The sequence below is a fragment of the Cervus elaphus genome, chromosome 30 (genome assembly GCF_910594005.1).
Source record: "Cervus elaphus chromosome 30, mCerEla1.1, whole genome shotgun sequence".
NCBI classification, from domain to species: domain Eukaryota; kingdom Metazoa; phylum Chordata; class Mammalia; order Artiodactyla; family Cervidae; genus Cervus; species Cervus elaphus.
In genome coordinates this window covers 31,418,691-31,442,855 of record NC_057844.1, presented here as the reverse complement: position 1 = coordinate 31,442,855, position 24,165 = coordinate 31,418,691, and the positions used below count along the sequence as shown (strand labels likewise).

The 24,165-nt window shown below is 42.8% G+C and overlaps 1 protein-coding gene across 4 annotated transcripts in view; it reads left to right on the top strand.

Annotated features, from left to right (window-relative positions):
* The window catches only part of MTUS2 (microtubule associated scaffold protein 2), a 369,171-nt gene that overhangs the window by 214,488 nt on the left and 130,518 nt on the right, over positions 1-24,165 (top strand). For all 4 annotated transcript variants that reach the window (XM_043891579.1, XM_043891576.1, XM_043891578.1 and 1 more), the window contains one exon: positions 17,500-17,661. In XM_043891579.1, coding sequence (XP_043747514.1) covers positions 17,500-17,661 — 162 coding nt within the window. The remainder of the gene's footprint in view (positions 1-17,499; positions 17,662-24,165) is intronic.

Genomic DNA, 24,165 nt, shown 5'->3' with positions numbered 1-24,165 from the left:
TTAATATAAAGTTTAGTAAACTTTTGTCTGTCTTATGTTTTGTAGATGTTTTTTCCAAATGTGTTGTTTATAGTTTAAACTTTATGTCTAATAGGATTTTTGTTAAGTTTTTTACTTTTACGATAAATTGTGTAGACATTTATTGTTAATTCTGTTGTTCTTGTTTCTAATATTGCTAAGAGATTTTCCCCATTCCTGACATATTCAGTTATTTATTTTTATTTTGCCCTTGGATTTTACCTAAGCATATTTTCCTCTAGTCTTTAAAATATTTGATTCACCTGGAATGTGTTTTGGTGGAAGGCATAAGAATGGGATCAAGCTTCATTTGTAGCCAACATCTAGCCAGTTGTACAAACACTTAGGGAAAAACTCCTTTTTTTTTTCTTTTTAAACTGATATTATCACCTTCTTTGTTACCTGCTGGGATCTCCTCTGGACTCTTCATTTATGGGTTTATCAGTTTCACACTGTGTAATCCTACAACATTTCTATATAGCATTTATCTCTGGTGGTGGTACATCCTCTTTAACTCTTCCTCTTTTATTTCCCACACCCCCAGCTATTCTTGCAAATTCATTCTTTAAAGTGTCCTTCCAAAATCACTTTTTCAAGGTCATCTCCCCACCAAATAGGTATCAGTACTCCTTGCATGTATGACTGTTGCCTTCTGGTTAATTTTTTGGTTATTTTTTAAACTTATTTAAATTAATTTTTTTGTTATTTTTAAAGCTGCTATTTTATTTCAGTTGTTATTATTTGGCCGTGTCATGTGGCAAGCACGATCTTAGTTCCCTGACCAGAGATCATACAAACCCTCACCCCCTGCAGTGAAAACACCGAGTCTTAATACCACAGGACTGGCAAGGGAATTCCCCTTCTTTTTATTCTTAGTCTGACACAAATTTGTGTATAATTTGTATCACCAGAGTCCCAAAGAATTTGGTTGTAGGATTTGGGGACAGGAAAATGAATGAACTTCAACAGCAGCGTCCCTTTATTATGGCCTTGGAACCATGCTTTCCATGATAGCTGCTCAGAACGGTGTGCTTCTCCTGCCCTTGAAGAAGGAAGAGCCGCTCCCTTGTCTTCACGCATCTTTGGGAATCACATGGTCATTCTCTCCTGCATGGCTGATTCCTCCATCCTAGATCGTCTCTGAGCCCTGCTTCCCAGGGAAGCACGTGGAGAGAGAGAATCAAGACCTGAGTGTCACTGCGATGCGACAAGTCTCTGTCTCTTTTACCATGTCAGATGTAGCAAAGGAATGATTTATTTTTGTTGGCATATAGTTGCTTTCAATGTTGGGTTCTTTGCTGCTCTACAGCAAAGTGAATCAGCCACATGTATACCTATATCCCCTCTTCCTTGGGTTTACTTCCCGCTTAGGTCACCGCAGACTGTTGAGTAGAGTTCCCTGTGCGCTACAGTAGATTCTCGTTGTCGTCGTTATTGTTCAGCCTCTCAGTCGTGTCCAGCTCTTTTCGAGCCCTTGGACTGCAGCCTGCAGGCTTCCCTGTCCTTCAGTATCTCCTGGAGTCTGCTCAGACTTACGTGCCTTGAGTTGGTGATGCCATCCAATCATCTCATCCTCTGTCACCCCCTTCTCCTGCCCGCAATCTTTCCCAGCCTCAAGGTCTTTTCCCAAGAGTTAGTTCTTTGCATCAGGTGGCGAAAGCATTGGAGCTTCAGATTCAGCATCAGTCCTTCCAATGAATATTCAGGGTTGATTTCCTTTAGGATTAACTGGTTTGATCTTGAAGTCCAAGGGACTCTCAAGCGTCTTCTCCAGCACCAGAGTTTGAAAGCATCAATTCTTTGACACTCAGCCTTCTTTATGAACCAGTTCTCACTTCCGTACATGACTACTGGAAAAAACCATAGATTTGACTATATGAACCTTTGTCAGCAAAGTGATGTCTGTGCTTTTTAATATCTTCATATGCTTTATGTCTTCCTTAGTAAATGTTTCATTCCATTGGGTCTTACATAGCGTGCTCTCCCTCAGGCTCAGAGAAGGGTCTGTTCAATGAGATGAATGAATGAGTAAGTGAATGAATGAAAGAACAAAGAAAGTGAAGACAGAGAAAAGACAGGACCCAGGCATTGGCACGGGAATGGAAGAGTGGATTTAATGGAGAAACAGACATAGAGAATAGACTTATGGACATGGGGAGAGGGGAGGAGAGGGTGAGACGTATGGAAAGAGTAACATGGACACTTACATTACCATAAGTAAAATAGATAGCCAACGGGAATTTGCTGTATGGCTCAGGAAACTCAAACAGGGGCTCTGTATCAATGTAGAGACGTGGGATGAGGAGGGGGATGGGAGGGAGGTTCAAAAGGGAGGGGATATATGTATACCTATGGCGATTCATGTTGAGGTTTGACGGAAAACAAGAATATTCTCTAAAGCAATTATCCTTCAATTAAAAAATAAAATAAACTTCATTAAGATAAAAAAGATGTTTAATGCAACAGCAGGTAGCGGCATTTGGCCAGCCGGTTGACTGGACATGCCCTGGTGCCAGGCAGCCCTGAATCTTGCCAGCATGGTCACTTGTTTGGATGGTTGGTACCACGTGACCGTGAGCCACAGCTTTGGGGCAGGTGGACGTGTCCAAAGCGCTTAGCCTTCCCCCTCTGTTTTGCTTGCCATCGCAGTGGGGCCTCCATTCTGAGAAACACAGCTTTAGGTCACTCAAGGAAGACTCTTCCAACCCCATCTTGGTTTAAAAGTAAGTGTCTTTTCCCTCTGCTAACCTTCCGATCCATTTAGCTTTCTTCGTGTGCACCAGTGACTCCTTCACTCTGACAGGAGAATTGAAGAGCACTTCACAGAAATATGAAAACACTGTCAGCTCACATTACCTCCACCTCTCCTCATTCTGCGTGTTCTCAACTTTTTGTGTATTTGATCTGGAGGTATATAACTGCTGGCTGAGCTGGTAATCAAACTATATAATCAGAGACCTCTCGTTCCCTAGCTTTCTCCTCTCTCTCTCCCCCATTCAGTAGTTTTAAAGCTATAATACTCATGCCACCACTTACTTTTTTTTTTCTCAGAAAGTTGCTGACTTGAATTAAATGTGCCCTGTGATTTTTTTTTTTCTGAAAGATGCCAAGTTCTGAGTATCCCCTAGCTCACAAGTAAGATGATTTTTGCCCACGGTGCACACTTGCCTCGGCAGAAGTCATTCCCGGGTGGATATTTCCTGACTGCAGCCACCGTAATCACAGCCCACGTTAGCTGGAGGCACGTGTAAGCTGAACTAGCTAAGGGAGCCGAGATGGAAGGACCCAGGAGAGACAGGGATGGCAGATCAGCCTTGGACTGTGTTTTTGAGACTAATCCTGGGGTTTTTCCATTTCAGAGGAGATTCTGCGGGATCCTTGTTAGATGAGTTTCTATTAGGATTGCTTGCAGACCCCTCTGGTCCATCTGTCAAATTGTCATCATCCCAGAGTTGAAAATGTCTATTTTTACACAAAGGTAAAGGATCTCACTTATATTCAATATTGGTTCTAAAATTTCTTATGGCTCATTTGGGGTATTGTTCTCCAAAGGTTTTATATTTGTCTAGAAAATACAACCTAAGGCTAATTAACGCTGTCAGAAATAGACCAGATCAAAGACTTCTTCTCTTAGGACCAAACTTCTGAACTCTCAGGATCTACCCTGTGGACTTGAAGATAGGAGAGCATGGTTCTGTGGTTCATGGACTCTTAACTCCTGTGTGAGGCAGAGCTGTGTATTTGCTGTCAGCCAGAGTCTGTGGGTGGGGGTGTGGTTAGGAGGTCATGGGATCTCCAGGTGAGGGGAGGGTGATTTCTAGAAGATGGACCCATTGCTCCCGGGCCTAGCCGCCGGACAGCTGGGGTTCAGGAACAGTTTCCGGGCAGACTGTATGGAATTGTTGAACAAAGTTGGACTTTGGAGCTGGACCAGGCTTGATTTTGAATGCTGACTCTGCATTCATCATCTTTGTCATCTGTCCTGGTTCACGTTACTTAGCCTGAGTTTCTGTTTTTGCAAAATGAACAGAAGATTGCACAGATTAAATGAGTTCATCTTTGCTCTTGCTTAATGAAAGTTACTTGTCAGATTTAAGCCCTTGGCTGATGTCGTTTCTGTTTCTCCCAGGTCTGGGCAGTGACAGGGGAAGGGTTCTGAGTCTTTGCATCCTATCAGGCAGTTAAGTCAGAGACAGAAGGTGCTTGCTGGGGAGTCCAAGGCTCTGGGTTATGAAATGACAGGGCAGGGAGCCCAGGGGGGCTCCATGACTAGCAGGCATGTGTCTCGTGTCTGCCAGACAGTGACTTGGGCAACAGGAGTCTGGTGGCCAGCCCTGGGAAGTCTTGTCCCAGCATCGAAGCAGGGGTGTACATCAGGGGATGGGGCTCTTGGGAGACATTTCAGCATGCTGCTCACACACATCCCTTGATCTCATTTATGTTTAGAATTTGTGATTATTTAATATAAAAAATTTCCTCCTTGGAGTAACCCAGGAGTTTGTGCCTTTCTGCGGCCTAACGCTTTGCTAGAACTGTCCTTAGGGAAGGAGATCTTAGCAGATGTTGCATTTCAGTCATGTTTTAGGAAATGATTTATTCCACTTCTGCTCAAGTCCTAAGGCTGCGAGCGGGCCTGTTCTTTCCTTTCTGTGAACACAGGCTTAGGTGCCATGCTCAGGGTAGCAAACAAAGACGGCTCCAGTCACCGTTCCCTGTACCTGCCTGGCCCAAAGCTCTCTCAGAATTCTGTGCCCGTGAGACACAAATTCTGACTCATGTAGAATCCAGATTTTGCTATTGATTGGAGCGCTTCTGCTTAGAAGCATGTATTTATGAATTGTAAGGGCCTTCCCTGTGGCTCAGTGGTAAAGAATCCAACGCCAGTGCAGGAGACACGGGTTTGACCCCTGGGTTGGGAAGATCCCCTGGGGAAGGAAATAGCTACCCACTTCAGTATTCTTTCCTGGGAAATCCCATGGACAGAGCAACCTGGCGGGCTGCAGTCCATGGGGTCACAGTCAGACATGACTGAGTGACTAAATAGCAACAGTGACAGCAAAATCAAAAAGTGAAAGAGAACTCACGAGCTGACTGTTGCTCAGATTGGGGTCGAGGGGGCAGGGGCACATGCTGAACGTGGCCCCTGCAGACATGGGATGTTCAGCCCCTTGGAGAGATGCAGGGTGACCCCGGGGTTCACCTGTGCCTGGCTTGCAACTCGTGGTTACCCAGCGTAAGATATCGTCTTGGTTGGAGGAATGGCGAGGGAAGCCCCTGGAGAAAGGAGATGCAGAAGAGTTGAAACTCAAAACCATGAGCTTGGGATCACAACTTCATATAATCCAGGAGAGAAGCCTGGCTTCACTGCTTTAGACTCAGTGTGGAGGCGGCTGGCACTGTCCCGGGAGAATCTTCCTAAGGGAAGTGGTCAGCTGAAGCTTGTGCTCACATCTCATGAAATGTGAAGGCTTTGCAGGGGTTATAAGTTCATTTACTAGCCTGTTGATGTTACTTTGCAAAAACCAGTTTGCATACCGTTTGCCTGAGTGATTTTATGATTGGTTTTTCAATGCTTGCAATTTTATTTCATATAGATGATGGTCAGACAGCAAGTACCAGTCACAGCATCGCCCATAAAAATGAACGAAAATAGAGTTTTCGATTTTTTAACTTTTCTATTGGGAAAGACTTTGAGGAAAAGGATTAAGGAGCAAATGGTTTCAGAGGCCAGGACAGGGGAGACAATTTATTTTAGTGTTTACTGCATATCGGATACTTTACACATGATTTCATGGTCCCTGCGGTGCTTGCTCTTCTGAGGTCACAGCTGAGGATGCAGGGGAAGAAAAATGAATGACTGTCCCAGGTGATCATGTTCTCAGTCAGGGCCTACCACGGGCTTTAGGGACCATGACCTTCTTGGATCAGGAACGGAAAGGCACAGCCAGAGCGAAGCAAGGGAGGGCTGTCTTTGTTTCATTTTGATTCAGAAGTCCAGTAATTATAGTACTTCAAAAAAACTGTTCTGTTCTTTCTAGAACCCTAGGAGTCTTCCAAGGAATGATGTATTCTCCATTAAACCATGATAATTTAAAGTGCTTGAAGTGTGTCACCATCTGTTTTCTATTGGAGTTTCCCCCAGATAATTTCAACTGAAAACAGTTGCTATTTATGTCATTGAGATACTTGTATTTGGACGTTAGTACAGCTCCTGGAAGTTCATGGTTTTGGACCAAAGCTCTGGGAATCAGGAAGATTTCTGTCCATTTTCCTAGTTTCTGATTGACGTAGATCAGGGTGATACATACAGAAAGCAGAGGAGGTTCCATTAATCAACAGAAATTAAGGCATTGTTGAATATTGAAGGTATTTTTTCAGTATTTTTAAAATTTATTACTTTTTTTCCAAGATAAGCCTACTTAAAGTTAAGTAGGCACATCTTAGAAAAAATAATTATAAATTTTATAAATACTGAAAAAAATACCTTCAATATTCAATAATTCTTTAATTTCTGTCAAGTAATGGAAGCTCCTCTGCTTTAACTTAAATAGTTTTATGTGTATTTGTAAATTAAAGATTTTCCCACAAGTATAAATCACATTGTCTTTGCAAATAACAACGTATATAGCAGATATATAACTTGGATATGTTTGGGAAAAAAGACAATTCCAATCAAATATTGACAAAAGTTAGAATTAATTTGAAGGAAAACAAGATTAGGTTCACATACTCATTCTTCCTTCTGTCTTTTTAATTTTTTGGTCAATTCCAGTCTCTCAATTTATCCCTCCTTTCCCCTTTCCCTCTTGGTAACCATATGTATTCCACATCTGTGATTTATGTCTGTTTTGTAAATAAGTTCATTTGTACCATTTTTTATATTCCACATGTGAGCCATATCATATTTGTCTTTCTCTCTCTGACTTTCTTCACTCAGTGTGACAGTCTCCATGAAAGTATTTTTATATAACTCTACTTTATCTAAAGAAGTAACCAAAAGTTAGCTATCAAGAACTATTAAAGAATTAGCTATCAAGCTAATTCAGCAGAAGTTTAGATGTTATCAGTCTCATTTTCCACTAGGACAAGTAAGTACTGTCTTTTGACTAAATCTTTCCGTCTTCCATTCAGCTAGAGCAGTGATTCTTGCTGGGGATGGTTTTTGCCCCCGAGGGCATTTGACACTGTCTGGAGACATTTATTGTTCGTCACCCCAGTCAAATTGGGGATGGGAGAGAGAGTGCTCCTGGATCCGTGGACACTGCTGACCATCCTACAATCACAGGGCAGCGTCCACAGCAAAGACTTACCTGGTCCAAGATGTAGATGATACCCTGCTGGGAAACTCTGGGCTAAAGGGAGAGAATAATGAAGATGACACTGAGGAACAAAACCAGTCCTGTGCTGAAAGAGAATTAAAGGGGACGCGCCTACACTCTTGAATCCCGAAGGAAGAGAGTTTTCTAGCTCCCAGGAGGGGAGAGAAAATTCTTAGAGTTCAAAGGATGGATATTTGGATTTACAAGTTGACAAACCTCCTTAAGGCCATAGACTGTTCATTTGTGAAGAGACTATTCAGTTATTTCCCTTTAAGGTTTCATTGTCTCCAGAGGCTACTGAGTAGAAAGGGTTCTTTTGGGAGATTGACATATATACATTACCACGTGTAAAATACACAGCTAGTGGGAACCTGCTCTATAGGGAGCTCACTGCATGCTCTGTGATAACCCAGATGGGTGGGATCTGGGTGTGAGGGTGATGGAGGTCCAACAAGTGGGGAGATATGTAGAGATATAGCTGATTAGCTTTGTTATACAGCAGAAACTAACACGATGTTGTAAAACAATTATATTCCAATTAAAAACAAAAGATTGTGAGAACCAGTAACAGACCAGGAAAAGAAAGAAAGGGTTCTTTTTAAGAGTGTAAGAAATCACGGCTGGGGAACAATTCTGATGTCTTTGCAGCAACCCTTGCCTTGTTTAAAGATATATGGAATGGAAGGTTGGGGCTGAGTTGCCATGATCCACTTTTCAGCATTTGACTTAGTTGAAAGACCCTGATGCTGGGAAAGATTGAAGGTAGGAGGAGAAGGGGACGACAGAGGATGAGATGGATGGCATCACTGACTCAGTGGACATGGGTTTGAGCAAACTCCGGGGGACAGTGAGGAACAGGGAAGCCTGGCGTGCCCTAGTCCATGGGGTCGCAGAGTCTGACACAACTGAGTGACTAACACACAGCCCTAAGATATTTTGGAACGACTAATTAAACAGGCCTGCAACACAAAAAGCAAACTATAGTAGAGCCCGAAATCCAAGTTATGGAAGTGGAACAGCTGTAGAGCCCGAAATCCAAGTTATGGAAGTGGAACAGCTAACCTTTCTTATTGGTCTTTTAATAAAAACTGATAGATAAGTCCTTGATCATTTCTATAATTTCTTGTACCATATTAATAACTTCAGCAGAATTTAAATTGAGTTCAAATCAGATGCTCTTGTCTTTTAACAACTCCTATATTAAGCATATAATTAAAATGCTCCAGTTTAAATATTTTCCCCAAGGTTTTAACTGCTATAAGATTCACACAGTGATGAACCAGAGTCTTCACGAATGAGGGCTCAAGCTTTTAAGAACTTCAGGTAGGGAAAAGGGATTTATGACAACTGGTCTAATTGATATAAAAGAGGAATGGTAAGAGATTGCTTTTAATTACTCAAAAGTCTCTTGAAATACCGTATTAGCCCTTGATCTTTTAAGTCACTAACCTGCATCAATATTTGACCATGCTCTCTCCTTTGGGAATGTGACTTGGTAAATATTAAAGAGAATTTCTTAGATCAAAAGGAAGCTTTCAGTCACTTATGTGCTGGGAGTTCACATGCCCTGGGCTGGGAGATGCTGGCTTTTACCCTCTGCAATTATATCTATGATCTTAAGAGAGATGGTCTGATCACCCCAACCTTTGCTGTCTTTGATAACCAGCTTGGTCTTTCTTAGAGTCTGTTACTTAGAAGGAAATTGAGAGAAGATGTTATAGAGAAGATGGCATTTAATGAGGCTATGGAGGACGGGAAGACTGGCCCACGTCTCAGGGTGTCACAGATGGGAGAGAATGGTACCGCTCACACACACCCACCCTCCCTACCACTCATCTCCCTGCACTATGAACCTCACTTAACCAGTTGAACTGCACCCATATTTCCCCATTTCCTGAGCAGACATAAGAAAGAAGACCCTCTTTGCTATATGTTAGAATGGATTCCAGGAAGGTTTTCCTGGAATGTCTGGGTGCAGAGTGAGAAGAAGGGACAGAAATGTTTCTTTTTTGCTTCTGTGATGATTTAGTTGTGATCATTGTCAAAAGAAGGAAATTTGGGGAAAGAGAATGCCTACCCTGGGTCACTGTGACAGCTACCTACTGAAGCCCTGGGAACCTATGAAGGCAGAGGTGGCTGGCATTGTCAGCATCTGCTGCTTGCAGAAATCATCTGCTTCCCTGATTGGTCTGGTGTGTGTGGGGGAGAGATGTCTTGAGGGTATTTTCATAGGGCTTGCATGGAACGGGACTTCACAAAACCAGGTGGCACATGGGACAGAGGGGGTTCTTGAAGAAATGACAGCTGATGAAACAGGGCTGCTTTTGATGATGTTGGTGTACACACCGTGGATGACAGCTAACTTTTATTGAGTACCAGGCATTTTGTAAAATGATCTATATACATTATCTTATTTAAGTCTCAGGCTAACCTAACAACGTATGGTAAATAAATAAATAAACCATTTCATTAAAGAGGCTGAATTAATTAACATTTTAAGGAGAATGTTACTAGTAAGTTTCAATTCTGGTCTTGAGTTTGGGCAGAGTAAGTGGTGTCCATGACTGTGCTACATGGTGCTCTTATTATTACTACTCTTAAGACTTGCTGTCAGGGCTCCGATGGAAGAGCTCAGGAAGGGGAACCCTGCAGCAGGAATCCAGAGAATTCCTGTGGACCTGGCGAACCCTCTTCACCCCACACCTGACCCACAGAACTGCATCCTGCTGCCTCATGGGGAGGCGGTGTAGGTGATGTCTCCTGGCCTAGGGCTGGAACCACTTACTGGACTCCTGGAAGACTGTATTGAGGAAGATACGCAGACCAGCCTTGGATTAGTGAAAAGTCAGCACTTGCTCTGGGCTTCCCAGGTGACTCAGTGGTAAAGAATCCACCTGCCAATGCAGGAGACATGGGTTTGATCTTTGGATCGGGGAGATTCCCTGGAGAAGGAAATGGTAACTCTCTCAAGTATTCTTGCCTGGAGAATTCCATGGACAAGAGGAGCCTAGCAGGCCACAGGCCGTGGGGTCAGGAAGAGCCAGACACGACTGAGAAACTAAAGAAAACAGCGCCAACACTTGCTCTAGGTGAAGTGGGAGTAGTGAAAGGCATGCCGCGTGTTTTTCCTTCTTTCATTAGGACTTAAGTCACTGGGGAGAGATGGATAAAGAAGTATGGTTCTTTAGAGTTACCTCTTCACAGCTAGACTCCAGTCATTGCATTGGAGAGACGTGAAGCCATGAGATGTTGGTGGTTGGAAGAAAAACAAGAGACGGTAGCCTGCTGAGACTAATGTGCTTTGAATGAGGCTCAGGGTTGGGTTAGTGGGCATAGGGTCAGTGTTGCCTTTACTAAGGGCTTAGATGTGTCCGATACTATTCTAAGCACTTTAGTCTAAACTAAACATGTAACTCCTTTAAAGCAACAACTGTGATGATATCCACTATTATCCTCCATTTTAGCTGAAGAAATGAAACAGAGAGAGAGTAAACCACTTGTCCAGGCTTTGAATCTAGGCCATCTTAACCATTTAAATATTATCCTCTCAAACTTTATCAAATCCAGAGGTGAATGCTTAAGATGAGACTGAAGCAAGAACTGAAATGATACAGAGTGAAAATAATAGGTAAACAGTACAGTCTCTTGGGGATAGGAGTGGGATGCTTGGGCAAAAGACCCCAAAACTGTTAAATTCTGATGTTTATTTTTCTGCATATTGTTTTTAAAAATGTTTGAAAAGCACCTCACTGCATCATAGACAGTGGACACCTTTTAAACAACAAATTCCTCCACCCCCACCTTGGCCGTGTACAGTGTATCTGCGTTCATGGGAGCTGTTGGGGAAAGTGCGAAGCTTTTAGAGCATCTCCGGGCTCAGAAATGGAGAAAAGGAATTGGCCACGAAGGGAAGCACTGTCCCCGTGGGACAGGTTTGCACTTAGTCCTTCCTTCATCCATACAAGCAAATACTTCTCCGGCACAGCCTTGTTGATGGTGGAGCAGGAAGTCACAGTGTGGAATCCTGCCTGCCTGGAGTTGGCACTGTGCTTGATGTGCTGGTGGGAACTGAGGTCAGAAAAATACGGTGGGACCAGATAGTGGAAGAATTAGAGTACTAGAAGGGCTTCCCTGACGGCTCAGTTCGTAAAGAACCCGCCTGCAATGCAGGAGACCCGAGTTCAATTGCTGGGTCGGGAAGATCTGCTAGAGAAAGGATAGGCTACCCACTCCAGTATTCTTGGGCTTCCCTTGTGGCTCAGCTGGTAAAGAATCTGCCCTCAATGTGGGAGACCTGGGTTCGATCCCTGGGTTGGGAAGATCCCCTGGAGAAGGGAAAGGCTACCCACTCCAGAATACTTACCTGGAGAATTCCATGGACTGTATAGTCCATGGGGTTGCAGAGTCAGACACAACTGAGTGACTTTCACTTTCACTTTAGAGTACTAGCAAGATGACTTTGGAATTTACTTGGAAAACCAGGTAGAGGTATATATAGGGAGGGGATGCCCTGAATGAGGGAGCATTGAAGGGGTGGGGGGGAGGGCCCTACCACTGTGTCCCCAACAGGTGCTAAAGGACTGACGTGGGTGCCAGCTGTGGGGGCAGACAAGGGGTATAAATCTGGAGTCTGTAACGGAAACGCAAGCACACTGCCTAGAATTGGTTGATAAAAGGGAGAGAGTCAGGAGGGTTCCGACACTTCAATTGTAAAAGAGCTACGATGGTCATTAATAATCAAAAAGATGGTCATACTGAGTTAAGTAAGTCAGAAAGAGAAGGAGAAATATCAAATGACTTCCCTTATGTGAGGAATCTAAAAAGACATGTTACAAATGAACTTACTTAAAAAACAGAAAGAGACTCACAAACGTAGAGAGTGAACTGATGGCTGCTAGGGGGAGGATGGTGGGAAGGGATAGTTAGGGAGTTTGGGATGGACATGTGCACACTGCTGTATTTAAAATGAATAACCAACAAGGACCTACTGTGCACAGGGGTCTCTGCTCAATGTTATATGGCAGCCTGGATGGGAGAGGACTTTGGGGGAGAATGGATACATGTATATGTATGGCTGAATCCCTTCACTACCCACCTGAAACTGTCATTGTTAATTGGTTTATGAAAGTGAAAGTCGCTCAGTCATGTCTGGCTCTTTGCAACCCCATGGACTATACAGTCAATGGAATTCTTCAGGCCAGAAAACTGGAGTGGCTAGCCTTTCCCTGCTCCAGGGATCTTCCCAACTCAGGGATAGAACTCAGGTCTCCCGCACTGCAGGCAGATTCTTTACCAGCTGAGCCACAAGGGAAGCCAAGAATACTGGAGTGGTTAGCCTGTCCCTTCTCCAGCAGATCTTCCCGACCTGGGAATCGAACCGGGGTCTCCTGCATTGCAGGTGGATTCTTTACCAACTGAGCTATCAGGGAAGCCCCTAATTGGTCTATATTCCAATACAAAATAAAAAGTTTAAATAAGTAAATAAAATGCTTGCTCCCTGGGGGATGACTTAGGTTGAGAAAACAAAGTTTAAAAAAATAAGAGTAATAAAGGAGGGTGGAAGCTAGTGTGCAGCAGAGAGAAATGTTCACTTTAGACGGTCCCTCTTGCCCAGCCTCTCCTCCACTTAAAGTGATGTCAGCTCCTTCACCCTTGAGTTTCTCCTGCTCCTGTGTTTCTTTCATAACTGATGGCAGTTAGATCTTGTTTATCTGTACCTGTTTGGTCTGGGTGTCCCCACGCTGGAATGTAAGTGGTGTGAAGACAGGACCGTGTCTGCCAGGTGCCTCCTGCCCGGAACAGAGCCTACCACAGAGTCTTGGTCGTCTTCATTTAGGCAAAGATACATCTTTGCTGAAATGATAAGCTAGTGGGTTTACCTTAGCACTTTGGTGAGAAATAAAGCATACACCTGAGTTAAAATATGCAGGAGGAAGGAAATAAAAGATTCAGTTGGTACTTTAATAATTAAACTAAATTTTGCTGCCAAGTGATAAATACGGCTAAGTCAATGAAATATGCATCAGCGAGGCAATCGTGCAGCCAGAGCATTATACAACTTGATTGCTTGGGATTGTTTAAAAAAATCAGTGAAGATTAATCATTATAATAAGGATAAATACTCAGAATCAAAGAAAGATGTTTGTTCAAGTTTGGCTGTAATGCCTTCATGGTATTAATAACAGATTTGCTATTTTTCTCCAGCCTTCCTCATTCTGGTCTGGTTGGTATTCGTCTCTCAGTCCATTCTTTTCTTCTTTTGAAGCTCAGCTTCAGCTACCCACATTCCCAATAAATTACATAGGGATATGGATCAGAAACCCTGGCTGCAGTCATGGTCAGAATCATCCTTTGCAGTGGGTTAGGGGGACACACTTATCACTTTGTGGGGTGCTCTCAGGGCTCCTGTAAATCTACACTTCCTCCTCCTGGTGTCTCAGATCCTTCCAGGGACTTTTATTCCTTCAGTGCCACCTTGTCTGGCCTGAATTTTCACATGTTCTCCTCTGTCTGTGGTGCAGGCCCAGATCTACTCAGATTGATCACTCGTGTGTGCTCAACCACTGCAGTAGACTCGGGCTGGTTGAGAATGGGATGACTAATTACGTGCGTGGACCACTCCCACTCGCTGGGTCCTCAGGAACATCTCTGGCTCACACAGGCATGGTTCATTTCCAGTTGCTTTCTCCTCTTATGGAGCAGTGGTTTGATGTTGTCTGCATTGTTATCAAATACTAGAGCAGTTACAGAATTCAGCAGCCCTTTGCAAATTCAGAGGACTTGTCATTTACTGATTAAAGTGCCTTTAAGTGCTGGTCAACTTCAGCTGGTTTTCAAAGAGGGGTATTGTTCACTGCCAGCTGTCTCCCACAATAATGGACAAGAAGGGAGTTCAGTTTTATTTTATTATATTATCTTGTTTCATTTTATTTTTTGGTAATTCAAGACTTCTTTCAAAGGGGAGTAGAAAGCTTCCTTGACGCTTCATACTTCAAACAGATGAATTACTTCCCAGCCTGGATAACAGCCGAATTTCCAAATTGAGATGTTCACTGAATTATAAATTTCATGTAAGAGAATAATACCAAGCACAAAAGGATTTGATAAAAGGGCATTTGAACTCTGTAAATGATACAAAATATTCCCCTTCTTAAGAATCTTTAATAAATTGTTAGATTAAAGATGCTGTGTGAAAGATTTGATGTTCAACTTCCAGCGCAGTTTTCAGTAGGTAGATTATTCTGGTGGTATGTCAGCAGGAGGCTGAACGTTAGCTAATTCCATGTGAATTTAGTGATGTTGAACATTTTTTCATGCCTCTGTTGGTCATCTGTATAGTTTCTTTGTAAAAATGTCTATTCAGTTCCTCTGCCTATTTTTAATAGGGTTGTTGGGTTGTATGAGTTCTTTATATATTTTGGATATTAACCCATTATTGGATATATTATTTGCAAATATCTTCTCCCATTTGGTAGGTTGTCTCCTAATTTTATTGATGATTTCCTTTGCTATGCAGAAGCCTTTTAGTTTGAGATAATCTTGTTTATTTATTTTTGCTTTTGTTTCCCTTCCCTGAAGAGACATTTCTAGACCAATACTGCTAAGACCAGTGTCACAGAGTGTGCACTGCCTGCGTTTTCTTCTAGGAGTTTCATGGTTTCAGGTCTTATATTCATGTCTTTAATCCATTTTGACCTGATTTTTGTGTACTGTGTGACAGTGGTCTAGTTTCATTTTTTCTGCTCCTGTGCTTACTTTTAAATCTGAAAATTCAGGATACGTTGTGCCTCCTTTCAGTGGAGTTTCATCGTTTTTGTACTGTTTGTGTGAACCAAATGTATTTCCTATCCCTGTCTTTTGTTGTTTTTGTTCAGTCCCTAAGTCATGTCTCACTCTTTGTGACCCCATGGACTGTAGCACGCCAGGCTTCCCTGTCCTTCACCATCTCCCAGAGTTTGCTCAAACTCATGTCCATTGAGTCATTGATGCCATCCAACCATCTCATCCTTTGTCGCTGCCTTCTCCTCCTGCCCTCAGTCTTTCCCAACATCAGGATCTTTTCCAATAAGTTGACTTTTCGTATCAGTTGGCCAAAGCATTAGAGCTTCAGCATCAGTCCTTCCAGTGAATATTCAGGGTTGATTTCCTTTAAGATTGATTGGTCTGATCTCCTTGCAGTCCAAGGGACTCTCAAGAGTCTTCTCCAACACCGTAGTTCAAAAGCATCAGTTCTTCAGCACTCAGCTTCTTTATGATCCAACTCTCACATCTGTACATGACTACTAGAAAAACCATAGCTTTGGCAAGTTGGACCTTTGTTGGCAAAGTGATAGCCCTGTTTAGAACTATTTAAAACCTTACGCAGGACCTTCAGAGAGCTATAGGGCATAGGTTCTATGTTAGGAAATAGTCTTTCTTCTTCCTTTCTAAATACTGTTTTGTTAAGAGACAAAACAGATTTTACTCATTGTAAACAGACTTTCAGGTCTTCAGAAGAAGGAAAGCAGCCATGTCTTACTCTAAGGGGTTGAATTAAACTCCTGAACATTTGAACACTAAAGCCATTTTCATAATGTTATCATTTTGATGCAGGCCCTATCTGCATAGAATGTTAGGGCTATCCTTTTAAAATGATGGAAACAAAAAACTTTAATCTTTCACTACAATGCCGTATACATCTTCCAGCTGTCAGTGTGTATTTTCCATGGTAGCCAGTCACGTTCCTAACTGGATAGTTTTCATCCCAACAGGCAGTAATCTCAGTATATTCAGGCTTTCTATTTAATTTGGTAGATTAGTCTTTGCAGCTGTCCTCAGAGGTACATTTAGAAGATTTATCCTTTAATAGGAATAGATGGTGGTGTCATTGTCTTTAAGAGATTACAGATATCACCAGCATAGTAGGTTTGAAAATTTATAGAGGAGAAAAAATGGGCCACGACCATTCTGGCATTTAAATCTGACACAAATCCCAGTATGCCCTGTCTTCAGAGCAGCCCATCAGAAAGAAGCTATTCTTTAGACACAGAGCCTGTTTCTATGTTGAACAGAAAACTGAAATGACCAGTAGACATCTTCTGCCTTTGTAATAAGCTGGGCTTTAATGCAGGGTCCTCTTAATTTGATGTTGTGGCTGCTGTTTAGTCGCTCAGTCATATCTGACTCTGCAACCCCATGGACTATAGCCTGCCTGGCTCCTCTGTCCTTGGGATTTTCCAGGCAAGAATCCTGGAGTGGGTTGCCATTTCCTTTTCCAGGGGATCTTCCAGACCTAGGGATGGAATTTGCATCTCCTGCATTGGCATGCAGGTTCCTTACCGCTGAGCCACCAGGGAAGTCCCCTTAGTTTGATGCAGCCTCAGCTCGTCAGATCAAAAGCTTCATGAATTTCAAAGGGATTCTCTGCCTGCATGCTTCTCACCCATCTCCCTTCATCCCAAGGCCCTTATTCTGAAGATGAAGTGAACCGGGTTTCAGGGAGCCCTGAATCCTCTTCTGGACCAGCGGTGTATGTGTGTATGTCCTTACTCGTGTCTCCTCTGGGTCACTTACACTGGTTTTCAGAAAACTGTTACTCATCCTCTGAGAGTTATAAAATGAATGCTTATCATATGTGTGCACAGCTTGTTGTTTAGTTGCTCAGTCATGTCCGACTCTTTTGTGATCCTATGGACTGTTGCCCACCAGGCTCCTCTGTCCATGGGATTTTCCAGGCAAGGATACTAGAGTGGGTTGCCATTTCCTTCTCCAGGGACTCTTTCTGACCCAGGGATCAAACCTGCGTCTCCTACATTGGCAGGTGGCTTCTTTACCACTGAACCATCTGGGAAGCCTGCGTATGCAGCTGATACACATCCAGAAAAGCAAATCGTGTGTGCGTGCATGTGTGTGTATGTAAAATCTTCAGTGGAGTGAAGCTCCTCTTGGCCTTGGCAGAGCCTGTGGTGTGTGGGTTTGGAGGACAGACTTCCCTGCAGGGACTGAAGGCAACTCTTTTTCTACATCTCGTCCCAGAGAAATGCTTTTCAAGGCTACTCATCAGGAGTTGGGTCAAGTTCTGATGCAGGTGGAAGCTTCAGGGATAGGTCGGTGGTGGTGCCCAGCAAGGGGGTCCATCCATTTTCCATGGTATTTTCATTAATGCACTGTCTGCCTCCTGCAGGTTCAGCCTTTGGAACTGAAGACCAACCACCTCTAAAGGCAGCTCTCCCTGCCAAAGACACACCCAAAGGGGCCGGCCGGGCGCCCCCTCCGGCTTCCTCCAGTGCGACAACACCCCGCAGGAGTTTGCTTCCAGCGCCGAAATCCACATCCACACCGGCTGGTAAGACATGCTGCAGAGAAACTGCAGTGGAGAGCCTTTTCTGCATTAAAGTCTTCTGAGAGCCTCTGGGTACATCAGCTGTTTGGATGGGATGACAGATGTCTTTCCGATGGCTTTTAATATTAGTGGTAATAATAGTACCATGATTCTCAAGGCACTTTCATCTATTCCTGTGTTTAAATTCTCAAAACTCCTTCTCACTCCTCCTAGTGACTGGTAACCCATAGAATCACAGTTTCCATTGCAAAAATAAAAAAAGGATCAAGCTCATTTAGGCAGATTTTGCTTAGGGAAGCAGGTGCTGATGAAATCTATCACTGGAAGGATGGTAGGAGCCAGCTGCAGACTACACCCTGGGAGTGAGTACCTGATCCCTGGGGGATCACTGCTGCCTCGACAGGGATGCAGGGGTTCCGTCCCCCTGCTGGTTCCAGGCTGATGCCGTCCAAGCCGGGATGCAGGGATCAGCAGCTATGGCAGAACGCAGGCTCCAGAGTCAGGCGGTGCTTGCCGTGTCCAGCCCAGCAAAGCCGATGCCCCTCCTGACCCGGGAAGCTACTGACAGACACAGGGGACTTAACTGATGTAAAGGTGTGGCAAGTGAAGGTGCTTGTCAGCAGCTGAAGCTGCTGGGTGTGGCCCCCACCTGCCTTCTCCTCCTGTGTCTCACGCATGCGTGTTTGCCTTCAGGATGTCCAAGCATCCGGCCTGTGGCTTAGCCTCCCATCTTCTGCACTACATGTAGGAAGACACTGAGAGTGAGGGAGCCTGGGTGTTGAGCCTGAATCCACGGTAGATGGTTCACCCCTGTGGGTGTTCATTCCTCCGTATTATTCTTCTATGCTCCTGTGCTTCTGTACCAGCGATATATATACACACAGATGGACCTGCTTCCTAAAAGTAAACTTGTGTTGTACCTATTTTTTTCTTTGATGTGGACCATTTTTAAAGTCTTTATTGAATGTGTTGCAATTCTACTTATGTTTTATGTTTTGTTTGTTTGTTTTTTGGCCAAGAGGCTTGTGGGATCTTAGCTTCCTGACCAGGGATCAAACCCACATCCCCTGCTTTAGAAGGCGAAGTCTTAACCACTGGACCACCAGGGAAGTCCTGTACATTTTTCTACAAGTCACTTTCCTTACTGAAGGCGCGTCATACATAGAGCTGCCCTGAAAGTCAGTGCATGGTAGTTTTTCAGTGGTTGCCTAGTGTGGATATGCCATGATCTATTCAGACATTCCCCTGCCGGCAGGCATTCACTTTGTAACTGGCGTTTGCCACTATAGTTGATGCTTCAGTACATGTCCTTGAACAGGTGACATTCTTTCTACAAGATTGATCCCCAGGAGTGGGATGGCTCTGCTTGATGCGTTAATAGATATGACTGGATTCCCTTTCAAAGGCTTCATTTCCACCCATATTGCTGATAAGAATAGATCATTTTTAAAAAATCATTTTTAAAAAATATTGTCCATTTAATGAGAGTGAAATTCTGTCTCAGTGTTATTTTAATTTGCATTTCCCTGACCACTTCAATGGAGCATCACCTCATAATCCCCTCTGGTAACACGTAAATTGAACTGGTTTTCGTTTTGTTCTTCCTCAGTGGCGGAAAGCTCCCGGGGACAGTGACCTTGTCCCATTTATTTAGCCCAGTATCCCTGATCCTGCAGTCTCCTCAGTGACTAACTCCCAGTGGCTAGTTAGCATCTGTTTGTTAACAGTCGGATGAATCAGCAAATCAGTGGATGAACGTCACACGGCCATTGACTCTTTTGGTTCCAGTTTCTTAACAAGTTTGGTTGGGGTTTAAATAGAAAATAACTAGACAGGCCTACAGTGAGTTAAAATACAGTTGTTGAATCAATCCTGTAGACCTGTGTTTATCAAATTTTAGTGCCTCAGAACCACCTGTAGAGCTTGTTAGAAAAGATTACTGGCTCTCATCCTGAGTGACTTATTCAGTGGGTCTTGGGTGGAGCCTCAGAAATTGCATTTCTAATAAATTCCTGGGCTTCCCAGGTGGCTCAGTGGTAAAGAATCTGCCTGCTAATGTTCAGTCCCTGGGTCAGGAAGATCCTCTGGAGAAGGAAGTGGCATCCACTGCAATATCCTTGCCTGGGAAGTCCCACGGACAGAGGAGCCTGGTGGGCTGAAGTCCATGGGGTTACAAAGAGCACACGACGGAGCACATAGCACATAACTTAATACACATGAGGCTCTGCATTTGACTTTCCAAAGACATAAAACTTCTTATACATTTTCCCATTATTGACTTAAGGAGGAGGTGTTAAGGTGTTTAGAACAAGAGTTAACTACCACTATTTGCTAGATGGAGGACCCCACCCCAGCCTCTGTGTAAACCCTTGGCTGTGGCCCCTGTGAAATGGACTTATCAGGGGAAATGGTGGATTGGGAAAATGGAGCAGAAGATGGGAGATTTCAGGATATTCTCTTCTAACTTTCATCTCATTCCAACACCTAATTTAATAGCAATTTAAAAATTATGATTAAAAGATACATTTTATTACTGAATTTTAGCTTTGCATTTATCCTATAGGTATGAATTTTTCATTTAAATAAAATGTAGTTCCTAATTCCAAATCAGCTTTCTCATTGCCTTGTTCTGTCATCAGGCTAATTAAAAAGCAGAAGGCAGGCATGCAAATTACAGTTAAATTCCAAATAATTGGGTTTCTTGGGACTGTGGGGTATTTGGGTTATTCTAATTACGTGGGTAACACCAACCCTTGTTTTAACTCATGCTGGTATTTCTAAACTGTGATATGTTGCTTCTTTCCCTTGGTGATTCCAGGCTAATGATGGCAAGCTCTTGTGTCTTTGGGTCATCTGTTCAATTACTGTCATCCATGACTGTAGATGCAACATGTACCCACAATAGAACATACCCTGGGGGTGCTTGGGCTGTTTCTTTTAACCTAAATTTCTGATGTGAGTTTTTTCTGTGAGTGACTTTTCTGGTTTGTTCATTCAAGAAACATTTAAATGCTTGCTTTAAGCCATAGGTGACTTAGATTCAAGAATAATTAGAATAGTCACAATAAGGTAAACAGAATTGCACACTAATAATTAGAGTGTCCCTTGGACAGCAAGGAGATTAAACAAGTCAGTCCTAAAGGAAGTCAACCTTGAATATTCATTGGAAGGACTGATGATGAAGCTGAAGCGTTTGGCCACCTGGTGCAGAGAACGGACTCATCTGAGAAGACCCTGATGCTGGGAAAGATTGAAGGCAGGAGAAGAAGGGGACGACAGAGGATGAGATGGTCGGATGGCATCACTGACTCAGTGGACATGAGTTTGAGCAAACTTGGGGAAATAGTGAAGGACAGGGAAGCCTGGTGTGCTGTTGTCCATGGGTCAGAGAGTTGGACACAACTGAGTGACTGAACAACAATAATTAGAGTGAGAACAAGAGGTCTGTAATCTTATCAGCTGGCTGTCAGTTAATTCTAGCAGACCAGGAAGTCATCCTAAGATGGATTAAGAGGGACTTCCCTGGTGGTCCAGTGACTAAGCCTCTGCACTCCCAGTGCAGGGGGCCCAGATTCTACCCCTGGTCAGGGCACTAGATCCCACATGCCGCAACTGAAGATCCTGTGTGCTGCAGCTAGACTCAGTGCAGCTGAAATAAATATTTTTTTAAAAGATGGGTAAAGAAACAAATGACCCAAAAAAGTTTAAATTAGATATAATAGACTTTTAAAATCACTTAATCACTTTCTCTTTATTTTATAATAATAAAATGATTATAAAAATATAATCATTTCCTAATTTGTTTATTTTGTAATCACTTTCTGATTTCAGCAAAGATACAAGGTAGCATGCAGTAAAAGGCCCAGAATAACAGAGGTACAAGGATTAAAAATCCAAGTAATAAAAAAGAGAATAGCCTGATAAAACTGGGCTCAGAGCTTCCTGGCTGCAAGAACAAAAGCACAATTAGGGGAAAAAAATAGGGTGTGGCACTTTATCAGAAGAGAGAACTTATTTTTTAGCACAAATGTGTACGTACGATTTTAATTCTGTGAATTTTTTAAAAATTACATTGAACAACATAATGGACAACTTTAATTGTATATTTTTAAGCATTTCTTTTCTGATAATAAAATAATTGAAATAGTTTAAAATTTGGAACTAGGGAAGGCCTTCCTCAACATGATGTAAAAAACTGGAAACATTTAAAAAAATGATAGATTTAACTACATACAAATTTTAAACTGTCTGCAATAATGAACATCGTAGAATTAAGAAGGTTGGTAAACTGAATGAAAATGTTGCAAAAAAGTCTTAATATGAAAATCAATAGAAAAAATACAACTTAATTTGAAAAATAGGTAAAATATATGAATGGGTGACTTAGACAATAGAAGAACAAAGTGGTCAGTGGCCATAAACATATGAAAAGATGTTCAAATCCACTTAAAACCTGTATACCTAACCTCTGTGCTGTGTTGCTTAGGCATTCTTACTCAGATGGAAGCCAGTTAATTACATTTTATTGAAATAACTGTCATTGAAAAATACAGCTTGAGATTGAGTCTTCCTTTTTTTTAAATTATCTTATTTTAAATGGAAGTTAATTACTTTACAATATTGTGATGGTTTTTGCCATACATCAGTATGAATCAGCCATAGGTATACATGTGTCCCCCCATCCCAAACCCCCTTCCCACCTCCCTACCTCTTCACGCTAGGTGGTCACAGAGCACGGGCTTTGGGTGCCCTACACCATTCATTCATCAGCCTCCCACTGGCTGTCTATTTTACATACAGTAGTGTATATGTTTTCAATGCTCTTCTCTCAAATCATCCCACCCTCTCCTTCTCCCACTAAGTCCAAAAGTCTGTTCCTTATGTCTGTGTCTCCTTTGCTGCCCTGCATGTAGGATCGTCGGTACCATCTTTCTAGATTCCATATATATGTGTTAATATTCATCTTTCTCTTTCTGACTTACTTCACTCTGTATAATAGGCTTTAGGTTCATCCACCTCCTTAGAACTGAGAGAGTGAGTCTTCTTTCTGGGACAGTGCTAGTTATGCACACACAGCACCCTGATCCCCTACAATCCAGTCTGGATTCTGTCCATGTCCCTTCTTTCCCTGGGCTTTCAGTCACAGACTGAGAAATGATACACTGTACTCAGCAAGGTCTACTACCAGAATATCATCTTCCTATACGTTAATAATCATCTTTGCTTCCTTGACATCAGTATGACGACAAAGGAAACTGTCATGGATTTAGTGCTAATGGTTAAAAAAAAAAGTACAGAACACCCTCTCCATTGCTATATAAAGGGAAGAATTTTAGAAACTTAAATTTTAGAAACTTAACCTTAGTCTTTGAATGACTCTTTTTCTCTGAATTTTCATGAAAAGCTGTTCTGTTGTTCGTATGTCAAATACAGTGTCTCACCAGGATGTTGATCTACGTAATTTTGCACAAATATTCAGGCTTTACCCACTGACTTTTCTAACTGGTCTGTAGTTGTTGTAGCAAATGAGAGAATATATTCAGTTGAAGTGTTGATCTGATGATAGAATACTTCTTGGTCAATATGCCTTCTGATTGTGTCAGGTTGACATGATGTATTATGGAAAATAAAATTCCTTTATTCAGACTCAGCTATATAGAAGGATTTCCCATGGCTATACAGAGAACGAACAGCTGATGTCTTATTGTTTCGGTTCCTCTCCCCCTAAGGAAAAAATTCTCTGGGAATAGTGAGGCTGTTGCTTTATGGGTACAGAAGCTCTACTTGTATCACAAAAATTATTTTTACTTCTTTAAAAGCAGGTTATTATTTCTGTATTAAAATCACAGATGTAGGTGTTTTTTTTGGCGTGTGTGTGTGCTCAGTTGTGTCCAACTCTTTGCAGCCCCGTGGACTATCCCCACCAGATTCCTCTGTCCATGGAATTTTCCAGGCAAGAAGAATACTGGAGTGGATTGCCATTTCCTCCTCCAAGGGATCTTCCCAACCCAGGGATCGAACCTGCATCTCTTGCATCTCCTGCATTGGCAGGCGGGTTCTTCACCACTGCATCACCTGAGAATTCCTATTTCTGGGTATACTATGACCTTCCCTGGTGGCTCAAATGGTAAAGAATCTGCTTGCAATACAGGAGACCCGGGTTTGATCCCTGAGTCAGGAAGATCCCCTGGAGAAGGGAATGGCAGCCCATTCCAGTATTCTTGCTTGGAGAATTCCATGGACAGAGGAGCCTGGTGAGCTACAATCCATAGGGTGGCAAAGAGTTAGACACGACTGAAAGACTAACACTTTCTTCTTTCTTGATAGTGTAAAAATACGAGCAGCTTGTCTGCACCATCAGAACGTGTTTACCGAGCACTTGGATGTTCCGGGTTCTATAAACAGCCTGCTCTAGCATGTTCTCCTCACCCTCCCTCTAGTCTGGCCAAGCATCATCTCCCCTCTCTGGGCACATCTAAATAAAGAGACTGAGTAAGAACTTGCTGA